Source organism: Poecilia mexicana, unplaced genomic scaffold (genome assembly GCF_051168715.1).
Source record: "Poecilia mexicana isolate PSO_F unplaced genomic scaffold, ASM5116871v1 scaffold_16, whole genome shotgun sequence".
Classification (NCBI taxonomy): domain Eukaryota; kingdom Metazoa; phylum Chordata; class Actinopteri; order Cyprinodontiformes; family Poeciliidae; genus Poecilia; species Poecilia mexicana.
Genome location: NW_028263385.1, coordinates 5,941,683 through 5,956,869, shown reverse-complemented (window position 1 = coordinate 5,956,869; position 15,187 = coordinate 5,941,683). Strand labels below are relative to the sequence as shown.

At 37.7% G+C, this 15,187-nt stretch overlaps 1 protein-coding gene across 1 annotated transcript in view; it reads right to left on the bottom strand.

Moving 5' to 3' along the window:
• agmo (alkylglycerol monooxygenase) overlaps nucleotides 1-12,605 on the bottom strand; it is a 78,353-nt gene extending 65,748 nt beyond the window's left edge. Inside the window, exons 1-2 of the mRNA XM_015000956.2 lie at nucleotides 12,123-12,605; nucleotides 716-846 (exon numbers count right to left, since the gene is read on the bottom strand). Coding sequence (XP_014856442.2) covers nucleotides 716-846; nucleotides 12,123-12,242 — 251 coding nt within the window. The 5' untranslated portion in view covers nucleotides 12,243-12,605. The remainder of the gene's footprint in view (nucleotides 1-715; nucleotides 847-12,122) is intronic.
• Between the last annotated feature and the right edge of the window lie 2,582 nt (nucleotides 12,606-15,187).

Here is a 15,187-nt window from a genome sequence, read left to right as displayed (position 1 = left end):
AACTCTTTTGAAAACATGTACTTTTAGGAGTATTTTTACTACGCTGTACTTTTCACTTTTACTTGAGTAATTTATTATGAAGTATTTCTACTCTTAGTTGAGTAAAATTTCTGGATTTTCTACCCACTGAATGAAAAACAAACATGTTTTAACCAAAAAAATTAAAATCACCAGACACACACCTGCAGTTTCTGTTAAAGATTTTATTGAAAGAAACTGATTTGGAAAAAAAGTTATTTTAACTGATTATTTTTGTTACTTATATGAATCATTGTCATTTTTGTCCTTAAAATACAAAAATTTCGGGTGTGCTGTGGTGGCGCAGGGGTTAAGCACAACCCACATATGGAGGCCTCGACGCAGCTGTTGCAGGTTCGATTGGTGTCTTCCCCCTTCTCTCATTACCCACTTTTCTGTCAATTAACTATCAAATAAAGGCCACTAGAGCCAAAATTTCCTCTTAACTTTACATTTTGGTCCACCTGATGGTGTAATTTTTAAATATAAAATTATTGATAATTTGATAAGTTACTCAGAATTTGAGTAGACTTTTTACTAACTTGAGTAATTTCTTTAATGGCTACTTTTTACTTTTACTTGGGTAAAAAAATGTTGAAGTAGTGCTGTTCTTAGTTAAGTATAACTGGGATCCTCTGCCTCACTTTATGACACTTTGTGACACATATTTACGTCTCGATGGGTCCAGCAGACTTACAGCGGGAGTCTGGAGATCATCCCAGCAGAAAGGGAGGTGAGACCGTCACTCAGCGTAACGACAGGGCTTCCTGTCATCAGCACACCCACCACCATCTCCAGCAGCATCAGTCCCACAAAGTACGGCATGGCCTGCACACACACACAGCCAGCGAGACACACACACACACACACACACACACACACACACACACACACACACACACACACACACACACACACACACACACACAGTCAGGACGCAGCTTGAACAAGAATAACACCATTTCAAGTCCTCTGTTGCTTTTACTAGCTGTACTGAAAGGGAGTATTTGTTTTGGCGGATGAGCTGAAACCTTTCAGGACTTTCATGTCTTGTGGTCCGTGATGTTTGTTTCGCTGAACGAGACCAGAGCGGCAGGTCCGAAGCCACCGTGATTTGGCAGGTTTAAAAACGCAAACATTTATGCGAACAAAGCAGCGATGGAGGGAGGAATGAGCTCAGTGGATGAATTACACATCAGTGCTAACAAACTGTAGAAAGTAGTAACGTCAGAAAGAAGCCAAGTAAAATAAATGCAGGATGGTCAGTGATAAAATGCAGCCAAACAAAGTAATCTGTCTAGCATTCAGTTATTTCCAGAATATGTTGCTTTTAGATATATTAGAAATGTCATAAAGTTTCCAGAAAGGCTGGATTTATATTGTTTGACCCAACATGTTGTAGAAAAGGCTGTCAGAAATCCTCACTCAGAAAATGAATAGACAGATCTACAACTTTAAGTAAAAACTATTGATTTAATTATGTTTGTGTGGCCTGGAGTTTCCATTGGGTAAAATTTATTTATTATTCAACACTGTTGACCTTACAGATACGATATAATTAAATTCTACTTAGTAATTTTAAGCCTAATATTTTTACAAAAATAAGTAAATGCAATTTTATCAAATCAAAATAATAATATACCAAATTACACAGTCATTTGTTTTTACTGAATATGCTTCTAGTATTTATTTTATAAATATTAATTTAGCATTGTTTTCCCTGAGTGAATCAGATGGAGTCATAAACTAGTTAATTAAGTGATTTAATCAAATGCGACTGTGAAAGTAGATTTTCCTTGATTGCAACTCTTGATATGCAATTGGAAATATGTTCAGATTCATGTCAAAGTTAAACCTGGGCAAAGCGCTTAACTTGTTTTTCAAGTTTATTCTTAAAATAAACCTGATAAGAAGCTGGATTTTTAGTCATAAGAGCATCGGCACATACAACGACTTGATACAAGAGTACTGTTGGTTTAAAATGAATGTTAAACTCCACAAGACTCCAAATTGAGTTCAGCAGCAGAAATACCAGCCAGATGTTCAAATTCAACAGAATTAAAAAGTGGAAAATATGGGAAACATTACAACTAAAAAATAAAACATAAAAATATGAAAAAAAAAAAGGCCACTAAGTACACAGCCATGAGGTACACCTCACCTTAAGCGAGATGCTGATATATCACCGTCTCAAATGACAGAAATAAATATGAATGGAAATTACGTTCAAATTCAGTATTTGTGGTGAATTGATGAAAGGTGCTGATCCATTTTAATTAAAGTCAAATTTTCAAACCGTTTTTTTCACGCAAATAGTTTTAATATTTGCAAAAATAAAACGGTTATTGATTTGGTTTTTGAAACTGAAAATGGTTTTGAAAAGATTTTTTTTCCTTTTAATAATGAGGGTCCATCTGAAAACATGTTATGAGTTTATGGGATAGTTCATTAGTTAAGATTATCCTGGTGCAAAAAATATGTCTTTTGCTTTCCTTGTTCATGTGTGTAATTTTATGCTACTGTCAAGTTTGAAATAAAAATTCACAATGCGTCTAATTTTTACAAAAAAAATGAACCAATATTTATTTTCCTTTAACTATTTTTCACATGCAAACTACATTATTTCTGAGAACACACCAATGGTCAAACCCCTGGACACGCCTATGGATTTGTCCAGACTCGCTCCTTCAATCGAATTTGTTTTCTTAATCTCTCTGTATTTAGACTCTAACGACATCTTGAACGGTTGCAAGTTTCAAGCAATGAAATTTGTTTTGTCCCTTCTGAGCTGATGTAGTTTGACCAGAAAACCACAGCGGAGGAATTAGAAATGTCAAAATTATGATGAAACGTGTCAAACAGGAGCAAGGAAAATTAAAATCCAACAGACAAATATTAGATTTCTCATTGGAGCTGCTGAACGCTAAACAAACAACTGGTGGCATGTCTTTTTCCAAGGGTTCTGGAAACATGCTCTAACCTCTTAATGGATCTGTCAAACATGGAACAAATTAGTGAGGGAGGGGGTCAGAAAACGGGTCAGAGCTGCGACTTCAGCAGCAGGCCGTCCTTCTGGTTAGCTCCACGCTGAAGGCGCTCGCTGACCGAGGGAGGCTCAGTTCGCCTCAGTGGACACCTGGCTGGAGCGAGGCGGGACCGCAGAGGCGCACATGTGCAGGTGGAGCTGCAGGAAGTGAGACCGTGCAAGCAGGTGTGTGTGTGTGTGTGCAGGCAGAGGCGTGAGCACCACCAGAGACCTGTGAGCACACGCAATGCTCCAACATCTGGCAGCTAACAAATGGGCTCGCAACACAAGCAGGCCTCCTCCAAACTCTGTGAGAAAGGAAGAGATTATCGTCCTGGCCGAAAGCCTTCCCTCCTTCTCTCCCTCCACTTCTGTCCTGCAGAAAGTTTCACTGCGACAGTTCCTGACCGCTCGGAGCGATATCATCCGGGCTGATTCTCGTGCAGAGCGATACGTTTGTTTTTGTTTTCTTTAAAACATGCATATGTCAAACGTTCCTCCTGTCTCCTGATTTTTCTCTCTTTCATGTAAAATGTTATATTTTTCCCCTTTATTGGGATCATTTGAGGTTGATTCCTTCTGATCTCGAGTACAATCAAAACGTCCTTTCCTGCGTTACTTTGTCTTCCTAACACATAAACTAAAAATCACAGTAAAGACTATTTAATACAGCAGCAGATTTAGTGCAACTGTTTGTTGTGGTATCTAATAATTGTGTTTTATTTCCTCCTGAATTCAACCTTACATGCAATAGGACATTTGTGGACCAGATGTCTGCTTTTTCTCCCAACGAGCCCCTTTTTGTTGAGCGCGTAAGGTCACGGATGACTGATGTTGGCAAAAAACACGTAGGCTGACAGTGCACTTTTATCTGAGAAATACTGTTTGCTTTCAAATCACGGAGCAGCCGGGAGACCTGGCAGGTTCTAAAAAACCCATAATTCCAAACAACTCCCAAATTAGAAGATTGTGTTTTGTTTTGTTTCTAATTAATTTGGCGTGCTGGGATCATAGAACAACAGCGAAGAAAAATTAATGGCAGATCTTAAACTGTAAACAGTTGAGAACTAGTCAGGCACCATCAAACCCTACAGCAACAACAAGTTTACCTAATCATGCCGGGTAGTGGATTATAAGAGCCCCTGCTGCTGGGGTAATTGTTCTGCTCCCCAATGTGCCCATAAAAACCTAACAAAGTTGGTTTTTCAAACCTGCTGCAGACATTTCCCACAATAAAACGCAAGACAACCATATAAAATAATAGCTCAGTATTTTTACATAAACTGCGCATTAAGAACACTATAACTCAACCCAAAGCCGTCATTCTGCAGGTTTGGGTCGTCAAAACGGCGTCTCATCAGCGGAGTTCCTCAGGGACGCGTGCTTAGCCACCTGCCGTAAACCCCATTTAAACATAATTGCACAAACTCAAATGAATCTGTCACTGAACTGGGAGAAGCGGCCACCATCATCTACTGCATGTTAAGAATATCTTGATATTGTCGCGTTGCTGGGAAAATACAGTCAAAACAAGTAACATCCTCTTCTAGTTTTAGGGTTTAACAACGTTTTATTAAAGAGCAGCTAAACCACATCAGCTTTTTTCATATGCACTACATACACTGGGCCTAAGCGCTGTAGATACCCAATGATCGGCCAGATAAAATGATAATGTGTTTCTCCAGAGTTCAAATGGCTAAAAAAATCCCCACATTTACACCAACAGCCACATCCCAACAACAGAAAGGCACATATTTTATCTAAAGAGATTTTTAGAACCCTGTACTTTTTACTTTTACTTGAGTAATTTCATTATGAAGTGTTTCTACTCTTATTTGAGTAACATTTCTGGATTTTCTACCCACTGAATGAAAAACAAATATGCTTTAACCAAAAACTCACCAGACACACAGACCTACAGTTTTGGTTAAAGTTTCATAAGTTTTTTATTGAAAGAAACAGATTTGGAAACATTTTCTTTGGCCTGATTTTGTTATTTTTTGTTACTTATATGAATTATTTTCATTTTCATCCTTAAAATACCAAAATTTCCTTTTAACTATACTTTGGTCCTTCTGATGGTGTAATTTTTAAATATTAAACGATAATATCACCAGTTACTCAGACTTTTTACCAAATACTTTTTTACTCTTGAGTAATTTCTACCTTTTACTTTTACTTGAATAAAAATATGTTGAAGTAGTACTACTCTTGCTTGAGTACTTTGGGTGCTTTACCTCGTCCGGTTTCGACTCTGAAAAAGTTGCACCAAACCGTGGCAGCCATCTTGAATTATGGACTTTTTCGACTTCTTTTCTAATCCAGATTAGCCGTTTGGTGTCATTGTCATGAAGGTGACCCGGTTTGGACCAAGACTGAGTGGTTGAGACAGATTGCCTCACCAGGTGACACAGCAGCAGCAGCAGCAGCTTTGTAAAAGGCGGACTGATGTAAAGGTTAACCAGCTTTCAGTCCCAAAGGTTTGACGTCACGATGACGGACGGTGTGAGCAAACCGAGCGCTGAATCATTTCCTTACATTTGCATTCAGTGGGTCAAGACACAACCCTTAACTGTACTCTGAGGAATCTGTTGAGTAGCTGAACAAAACCAATAAAGCATCACATGTTGCTGATGTGTTTTACTCTTTAAAACAGAAGACGTTACACATTTCAGGTAATGCAATAAATCAAACGCACCTCCTTTGGTTCCATGGCGTTGCCTTGATTTTTGAAACGTCTCATGTCTGCAGGATATTGCTGCTCTGATTGGTGATTTATGGGCCAAAGGAAATTCAGAGAGGCTTTTGTTTTGGCAGCTGTTTGACAAAGCTGTTTTGTGAACGAATCTTTTGAGAATATCCTGTTGAGCTGCATCACAACCTGCTCTGGTCGAAGGAACGCTCTGCAGGAGAAATCTTTACGATCAAAAGCATTAGCAGCTCTGAGCCGCAACCGTCCAGCACCGAACAAACTGTAGAAAACTTTTTAAATATTTAATATTATTGTTTTATTTACTGACTGTCATTACTTCTTTTTGTAGCTTATCGATTTGCATTGCTTTAATCCAGAAGATATACGACACGTTAAACTACTTGCCTGCTAACAACATTTACGTCCATCTTTCTATGTAAAATGTCTATTTTGCCCATTTTTTGTCCATTTGTGCTTCTTGTAGACGACTTATGTGTCAGTTTCTCCATTATAAACATCTTTTCTGCTATTGCAGCCCATTGGCTCCTCAATGGTGTTTCTACTTCCTTTTAGTTGTTTTTCCTCCAATATACTTCTGGTTTTAATGGAACTTTGTATCCTAAAACTTGCATATTACGACACAGATCATATCCTATTTTTTTATTCACGGTCATTTCCTAAAATATTTCAATGATCCTTTGAAGCTGGTCTAAAAACAGAAATCTGTAGCCTAATATTGCACCTATTTAGTTGATTTCTCTTTAAAAACAGTCATAAGGTGCTGCGTGGTCGACTGCACAAACAAGGATGCAAACAAAAAGTTTATTAGATTAATAAACTAATAAATGCTTAGTTTATTAATCTTGTCTCTTTTCAAGACAAGATTAATAAACTAAGCATTTATTAGAAAGATATCAAATACCACATTATGGAGAAGGTATGTCTAACCATTAGTAACCATGGCGACAATCATACGGTGTGAATTCAGGTAAAGTTGGTAATTTGATCAACATGTCAGGAAGGAGGAGGTTCGGGTCGGTTTCTAAGCTAGCGGTTTCCATTCCAACTTCTTTAAATCCCGCCGTATATAAGCCCAACCAGGTGTGTCACGTTCACAGACAAATTAGTTTGACTCCAACAAGTAGAAGCCACGAATAAACCGGCAAAAACAACTTTGGAAAACAATTCCAGTTGCTCTGTTCAAAACTCCCAATCCTCACTTCTGACGCCCATCATGGCGCCTCGAATGATTAAGTGACGTTTCTGAGAAGGATCAATACTTTCCCACATCCTCTCCAACGATTCTGTTGTCTTTTTAGCTCATTGCTTTTTAATTTTAGTGTGATTAAAAATAACTCATGAGGTTCTTCCAGGCAAACTCTCTCCCTGTCCAAAAACTCGCTTTTTAACAGTTTCTTGTGTAAATTAAGATGGATTCAAGTAATTTCTGTCTGGTAATTATAATCCGTTGTTACATATATCTGACACTCACATTGTAATTTATTTAACAAGAGACAGTAGTAAGAAGGTTGTTTCAGGATATTTTACTCATTGCTGAAATAAACTGGAGCTTGAGGTCATTCCACTGAGAAAAGTTAAAGTTTTACCACTTTCCATTAAATTTATGTTTGCTCTTTCTGTTTATAAGTTGACCTACTTTAAAAACAGAAAGAACTGGAGTTTGAACTCGAGTTAGAAAGATTTTAACCAAGTCCTAAAATCACAAAACTAAAGTAAACTGAAACCGCTTTACATTTTTCTCAACTTATCTCAAACAAACACAAAAATGTCTCAACTCAAAGTTTAGAGATCAGGTTTTTGTATAGTGTTCTTGTTGTGTGATTGTTGCAGCAAATGACCAGCTTTCTGCATGTGTCCACCAGGATTTTAACTAATTTAATTTGGTAATAAGCGCCAAGACTTTGTTGTTGTTAGAAGGCCTCCTTACCATCACCCTAATCTGGGCAGTGAGGTTTTCTGTGTGGCTGCCTCTATAGATCCTCAATCAGACTAACTGAGCTGCCCCACAGGTGTTACTACTTTCCAAGAGACATGTTGATGAAATCAAGAAAAAGACAACTTAACATAAATATGTGAGCTGCATGTTATATTGCAGGTAAAATAGGGAATAAAGGTGCATTTCTGTTGCTACTGATTTTGAATTTACACCAAGTGTCAGGAACAAACCAAGTAATCCACACATTCTATGACATAAAAAAAATACAAATTAAGTAGAAAAGCCAAGAAATTCACTGAAATCTGTCAATGTTTAGAAAGCATTCCTCAGGAGTGGTAAAATATTAACTGATGGTATACAAAAAGGTTTTTCATTAAGTATTGAGTTATTGGATAAAAGCTAAAAAAGACTCTGCAAAACGTGCCGATGCAAATAACTAGACCTTCATTTCTAAGCGTCTGAATGTTGTAGCCATAGTCCAGTAGGAATGCGCGAAATAAACAGTATGTAGTAGAGTAGAAATGATAGAAATTTGTCCTACGATAGAGATCTCCAGTCTACCGGCTAACCGCGGTGATGCTTGTTGATGACGTAATATCCACCATCAAAACAGAGAAAGTAAGAAGGAGAGTGAATGAGAGCGCACGGGAAAAACCCGTTAAAAAGGTGCATAAAACGTAGAACGGGTTTAGCATCCCGTGGTCTAAGCATGATGCACAGGAGGAGGCGGTAGATGTCACGGTCAGACAGCAGGGAAGCAAGGGGTATAAGGTCAGGACCCTTGTCGTGAAGCGCACAGAATAAAGCTCGCTGGGTCCAATGGACCCCGTCTCTTAACCCTCCAGTGGTCTTAGCACGATGCTCAGGAGGAGCACAGCAGATGGCACGGTCTGACAGTCTTTCCAAAACCACAAAAAGAAAACCTTGTAAGAGCGCACAGTGCAACTGTGCCGGACCAAACAGAGTAAAAAACATGTAGGGTCTGAATTACCCCGTCTCTTTAGCCTGTAGGAGGGCTAAACAGTCAAACCAGGAGGAGAAAAAGGAGAAAAACGTAATCTGCAAAGTGCATGGAAGAGACGAAATACAAGCGATTTATTTTACCACCTTAAATCACAGAATGTGTTTGAATACCAGCAATGCAGCTAACTGCAAGGTCCAGTTGCAACTCTGTGAATAAAAAGCAGGATTTGACACAGACATCCATTATATTAAGGTTTTGTGCTTCTATATAGAGACATATTTTCATGCAAGTCTGATTTAACCAGGTGGTCACCACTGAGATTAAGCTGCTGTCCATCATTACCAATAATAGGCAGCAACATAAAATATTACGTAGAAACAAAACGCACAAACGAGTTTTCACACATACAAACAGATACATTCCACTCAGTATGTGATTTCATTTCTATGGTAAATTTCATACAAATCATATTGTGATATATATCGTGACATGAACTTTATCCCAAGCATTACCAACCTCCATTTCACCATAAAATAGCCATGGCTGTTAAATATAAACGACGGATACAGTCTGGTCACTTATGGCTAAAGATAAACTCTTTAGACGTTTAACCTTGTTTGGAAGAAGAAACGTCCTGGGCTTCACCCCGAAAACCCAACACCAAAAAATAAGTTTACAGGTAAGGAATATGGTGGTTTGAGGGAAGATGAATGGAGAAACGAACCAGAACCTACTTGAGAACAATCTGAAGATGAATCAAGTGTGCAGCTCCAAGCAAGATGATAATCCCAACCACACAGCCAAAAAAACTCTTAACTGGCTTCAGAGACAGAAAGTAATACCCAGTAAATCACCTGACTTGTATCGAATTCAAAATCTATGAAAAGAGCTTAAAATGAGAAAGCAACTCCAGAACATTTACGATTTGGAGGCAGTTTGTGGAGTCAAAAAAAATAAAAATCACGTCTGATTTGTCTCTGTTCACGAGACTCCATGACTCAACACTTTTCCACATAGGAAAGCGTTCAATGATGACTCCCAACTCAACTTTTTACCCATAATTCCCATCACTCCGATTTCTTGGTATTACTAAGATTGTGAGAAATTGTTGACCTACGTCACAAAATTTCTCCGCTTCAAAGGATTCAGACTCCAATTTGGTGTACCCGTTTTTCCGAGCTGGGAGCGCTATTCCACACGGGTCCAGCACACACGGATCGTAATATGCAAGGTTCTGGTTTCCACCAGTGGTGGAATGAGACGGGCACAGCAGCCACGTCCAAAGGCTGGACTGCTGCAGACATGATGAGGTAGGAGCATTGGCACAAAGCCACTTTGGTCGGTCCGGTTTTTATGTTTTTCCAGAACCCAGATATGCTCTCAGCGTGATTATGGGCCACCACAGTCTCTCCACGGCTGTGCAGAAGTTTTCTGCTCCTTTAAGGCGGACTGTGAGCTCTCATGCTCCACCATTCATGATGGGGATCCTCCAGCATTTCTGATTAACCTCTGCACAGATCATCCCCTCTCTGGCTGATTTTTGATTTCATGGCACGGTCTTAATGTCATGTGAAGGCCATAAGCTCCAAGTCAAGATATTCAACAGAGTTTTTAAATCAGCACTGAATTATGCAAGATTGAATGCAGATTGTATGAAGCAGTTTGATATTTTTTATAACTTTATTCCGGTAGAAAAAAATTCAAAACATTTTCAGTGTTTTGGGAATCTTAAAGTTGTCCTGTGCACAACATTTAGATTTCAAGGATTAAAACAAAAAATAATGTATGTAATATAAATAGACAATGTTATGTAGAGATTTATTTTTCATATTTAGTTTGTACTAAACCTAATACAACCTGGAAAATAAGACAAGAAAATAAAATTTTCTGACTTTGCTGGAAAGTTTGTCTGGTCTTTAGTATCAACCGCTTGTCTTTTCACCATTAACATTTCAGATTATCAAACTTTTGGTGATTTGGTATCAAATTTTGGATGCTTTTCTCCAGCAAAGACAAAGAAACTGATGGGTACAGCTAGTTAATCCTGGAAGAAAGCATGTTTAAAGCTGCATTCAGCCAATGGGTTAAATCAACTTATAAGTTCACAAAATAACTCAAGTTGTTTTTACACCAGCAGTCTTGAGAGCATGGAGGGGTTGAAAGAGAATATATGGCTGCAAATCTGAAATAAACTGAAAATATTTCAAAATGGTATAAAACAAACATTGCTCTGGTTCATTTGCTGTTGCTGAGAAAGACTTGAACACCAGACCTGCTTCCTAGTTACCGCAGAAGTTGGAGTTTGCAGCTGGGAATGACGTTACGATGACAAGGTGGAAAGCTAACTCTTATGTTTGGTGGCACCGCTAATGATTTTGTCAGTAAAAGCATATTCAAATAATTTCTCATCATTATCTGTGACACTAAATCACCAAAGATAACACAAGAAAACACAAATAGTGGATTAAAAACGTGATTTCATTTGTCAAAAGGCTTAATTATTAATTTTAAAAGCCTGTACAAGCCAGCCTGGCCATATGTGCACTGAAAAAACACAAAATCTAACCAAGTATTTTTGGTTTTGTTCTGGTGGAAATATCCTAGTACACTTAAAATAATCTTGTAGTGGAACAAGACAATTTTCTCATACATTTATATTTCACTTATAAAAACATTTTTTTAAATGTTTTTTTAAGTAGTAAAGAGTTACTGACTTAAAACAATCTTCTATATCTTGCTTATTTCAAGTGTACAAAGATTTAGAAACCAGACCAAAAACACTTGGTAATATTTTGTGTTTTTACAGTGTGAAAAAGTAACACGCCTACTTAAATGAACAGAGATCAACCATAACATGTAGAAAACTAAGTTCACTTTTACCAGCCACACCCACATCTGATTCCTGTCAGATCTCCGAAATCAAATAAATTAATAAATCTCTCAGAAACAGAACCTGACTGACAACATGAAGTAGGCTGGAGGATCTCAGGAAGCAACAAATCATGTCCCGGTCTGGTGAACTTCAAGAATAGTTGAGAAACAAAGTCATTTTGACGTCAAACTGCTTGTTATTTCCCCACAAAAACAATTTATTTCCCAGGAGTCGATGTTTCAAAATGTTGATTTTAATGTACACAGAATATTACCATCTTATAGATGCTCCAGTCAACCAAAAATTATTTCTGATTTACCTGAAAACAAGTAAAAATTTTATCATGCAAACACAAATGTTTATATTTTTACAGTTTAAATTAAGATGCAAGCACAATATACCAACTATAAATTTTATATTCTGAAATATATAATCAGCTGTCTTAACTTTTGACCTACAAACTTTATGTTTGATGCTCATCCAGATGAAATTGTTTTGTTTGTTAAGAGACTTCATAAAGTCTCTAAAGTTGAAAAATTACCTTAATTTACTTCTACAGATGTTTTCATTTTAGTGAAAGCAGCGTCCACCCACCTGCTGAACATACTGAGGCACTTCCTCCACTTTCTCAAAGGAGGATTCGTTTGGAGTGAGCATGAAAAACATGGCCCGGAGACCCCTGGAAACGGAACCGGACCCCGCCGCTGCAGCCATGGCCGGGACTCTTGTTTACCTGTGCAGGTGTTGCAGCAAACTCTCACCGCTGCGCACACAGCGCTCAATCTCAAGCGTGTCACCTTTTAAACTCCTTCTGTTTGTTTTTGTTAACTTCCGCGGGAGGGAAAGTAGGTCAGCTGTGACACGGATCCGGAACCAGCTGCTGAATAAAGTTCCGAAATGATAAAAAATAAAACACTGTGACGGGTTTAAAGCGCCCACTGGGTCCTGCCTCTGCCCTTATCCACCTGTTAATCCAGATTTCTCAGGACGCCACTTTTACCTTTGGACGCCAGGGTTCTTCACCTAAATCACGCTATCAGTTTTATCGCGAGAATCCGCGGTGCAAACTGGCTCCTGTTGAAGTTTATCTGTGGAAGTTGCCGGAAATGATGGAGCTCTGCAGAAGGGGAGGATGTCACTCCACCTTGTCACATTGTAGCTGTTTGTCACGGTGCTGGTGTTTTTTTTTCCACGCTTCATGCTGTAAATATGAAACTCGTGAATCACTGACGAAATTCTGAAAGAAAAAAAAAGAAGTTTCATATTTCAGTGTTTTTATGTACCGGTATCTAAGCAGGACTTTTTCTTTTTCCTAGATTTTAACATTGAAAAGTTATTTTAATGTATATATTTAATAACAGCTTGTATAACTGTGGATTTGTTTGTAATACACAGCACAGAGACGGATGTGATTTAATCAATAAAGTGATGTAACCATGATTCAGATCTGTTCTGTTAGCTGCAGGAGATAAAGTTATGCACATTCAGCTTTAATATCATTAAATGTCACAAGACCAAATATCAAACCACAAGCGCAACCAATCAACTAAAGCAGCACAAATCCATACACTTTTTTTTCTCTATAAGGTTTACAAAACCTTCTGTGGGTTGGAATAGTTGCAGGATTATATATGAAGTGTTCACGTCCTTTTTCACATTTTGTCACATTACAACCAAAACATTCAATGTGTTTTATTGGGTTCTTATGTGGTAGACCAATAAGAAAAACACATAATTGGGAATTTTGCTAAAAATGTTACATGGTTTTAAATGTTCTTGTAGCTAAAAGTCTGAAAATCGTGGCTAATTGCTTGTAAAATAGAGAGTGTGGATCTCAGTGTAGCAACAGCTGTCCTGTGAAGAGAACATCAGTGAACAAAAACGCCCAGTTTTTGTTCATTAACCTTCAGCGGGAAGGTTAATGACAGTTTATATCAGGCTATGTTAAGGAAGAATCAAACTTTTAATTTATTCAGTTTAGGGTTGAAGGAACTATATACACTCTTAAGTGTGTTTGTAAAATAAACATGTTTCCACCATAGTTCACAACTGTTGATGCAAGGAGCGGCCATATTGAAATGACGGAAGTAGCTGGAGCGTCTCCCAGTTCCAACTGGGAAATCCAAATTCCTGGTTGAGTCCAGTGGATTTCTCCCACTGGCCAGTTGGAATTTCTGACTCTGAATGGATTTTACCAACATCCCTGAGTTGCTTATCAGGTCTGTAGATCCCTCCTGGCTTCAGAGACTTACTTACTCAGCAATCCCAGAACCAAAACTAAACCTTAATTAAGTTCAAAACAGCGTTTAGCTCCCTGAAAACTTCATATGTGAAGAAACTGATGGTTTATTTACATCAGGAATGAAAATATTTTTTGTTTAAAGCAGCTTCTGATCAAAGACTAATGAACCATTTGAAGAACTTGTTTACACTTGAAATAGTTGAATTTTAACATCTGTTTTTCTTTTATGTGGTCACTTTATACTTTATTGTCTTTCTATCTTCCCTTTGTGTAAATTACTCTGGATGTAAACATGATAACCTCCACTTTATTTTTCATTTGTTCTTCACTTTTAATTTTGTTAAAGCTTATGTAAGGTTAATTTAATTCCAACTGAGCTAATTTGAACTTTATGCACAGCAAAAGGATTAAAACCGGATCATTTTCCTCTTTCCATGACGCCCGGAGAGGACTTTCCACTCTTCATAAACAAACTCCTACTTTAACAGGCCCACTAGCATAAAATACAGATCTGTCATCAAAGCTATTGATTTTAAATGAGTTAAAGAGCAAAAAGTAAAATACATTTTTGTCGCATGTACTTCATGCTCAATTTCACAATCATTTACACCGACTGAATATCTTTTAGCCACAAGCCAAAGTGGAATGAAATTGTAACAGGAAACATTTTTGAAATGCTGTTATTAAGTCTGTCAGTGAATGAGTTGAGAGAAATTATTATTAATTTACTGTTTATTAGCATTTATTATTGTTTTCTATTATTTATCTGTTTAATATTTTATTATTTAGTTGCGTGGAAAAAAAGATAAGCGGCCGGATGAGACAAAAAATAATTAGTGGCATTTGAACACATTTGTGCACAATGCTGCGGAGTTTAGAGGGAAATTAGTGTTTGATTGTAAACAGAGCGGATGCGCGCGCAACCGGACTGGTCTGCGTTCGCTGGTTGCCATAGTTACCCGTATTAATCTTGTATTAATGTTTTAACATTAGCTAGCATGTTGTCAGTCAGAAGACTACATCTGTTTATCTCAGCGCGATAAAAACTAGTTATGCTACTAAATTGACATTAGTGAATGAGGTGCGTATTAAGGACCCGCATTAGATGCAGGTGAGTCGATAAATGACGAGCGAAAATGTGCCCAAACATCAGATATTAGCAAGTTACGGCAAAAGACAAATAAAAGTATGTCTTAGTTTGTTTACAATGAAGATGTAGCTGCATCCATCAAGGCAGGTGATAAATTAAGCCTTAAAAAAATAAAAAATGCTGCGAATTGAAGGGAAAGTACAGAATCCATGTGCTAAAAATAAAACCTGATAACTGCAGATGCCGCAAAGCTGCGCAAAGCGGAGAGATCTGCGCTGGCTGTGAGTTGTAAATGATTTGATTACCCTAGTTGTAAATAGTTTATTA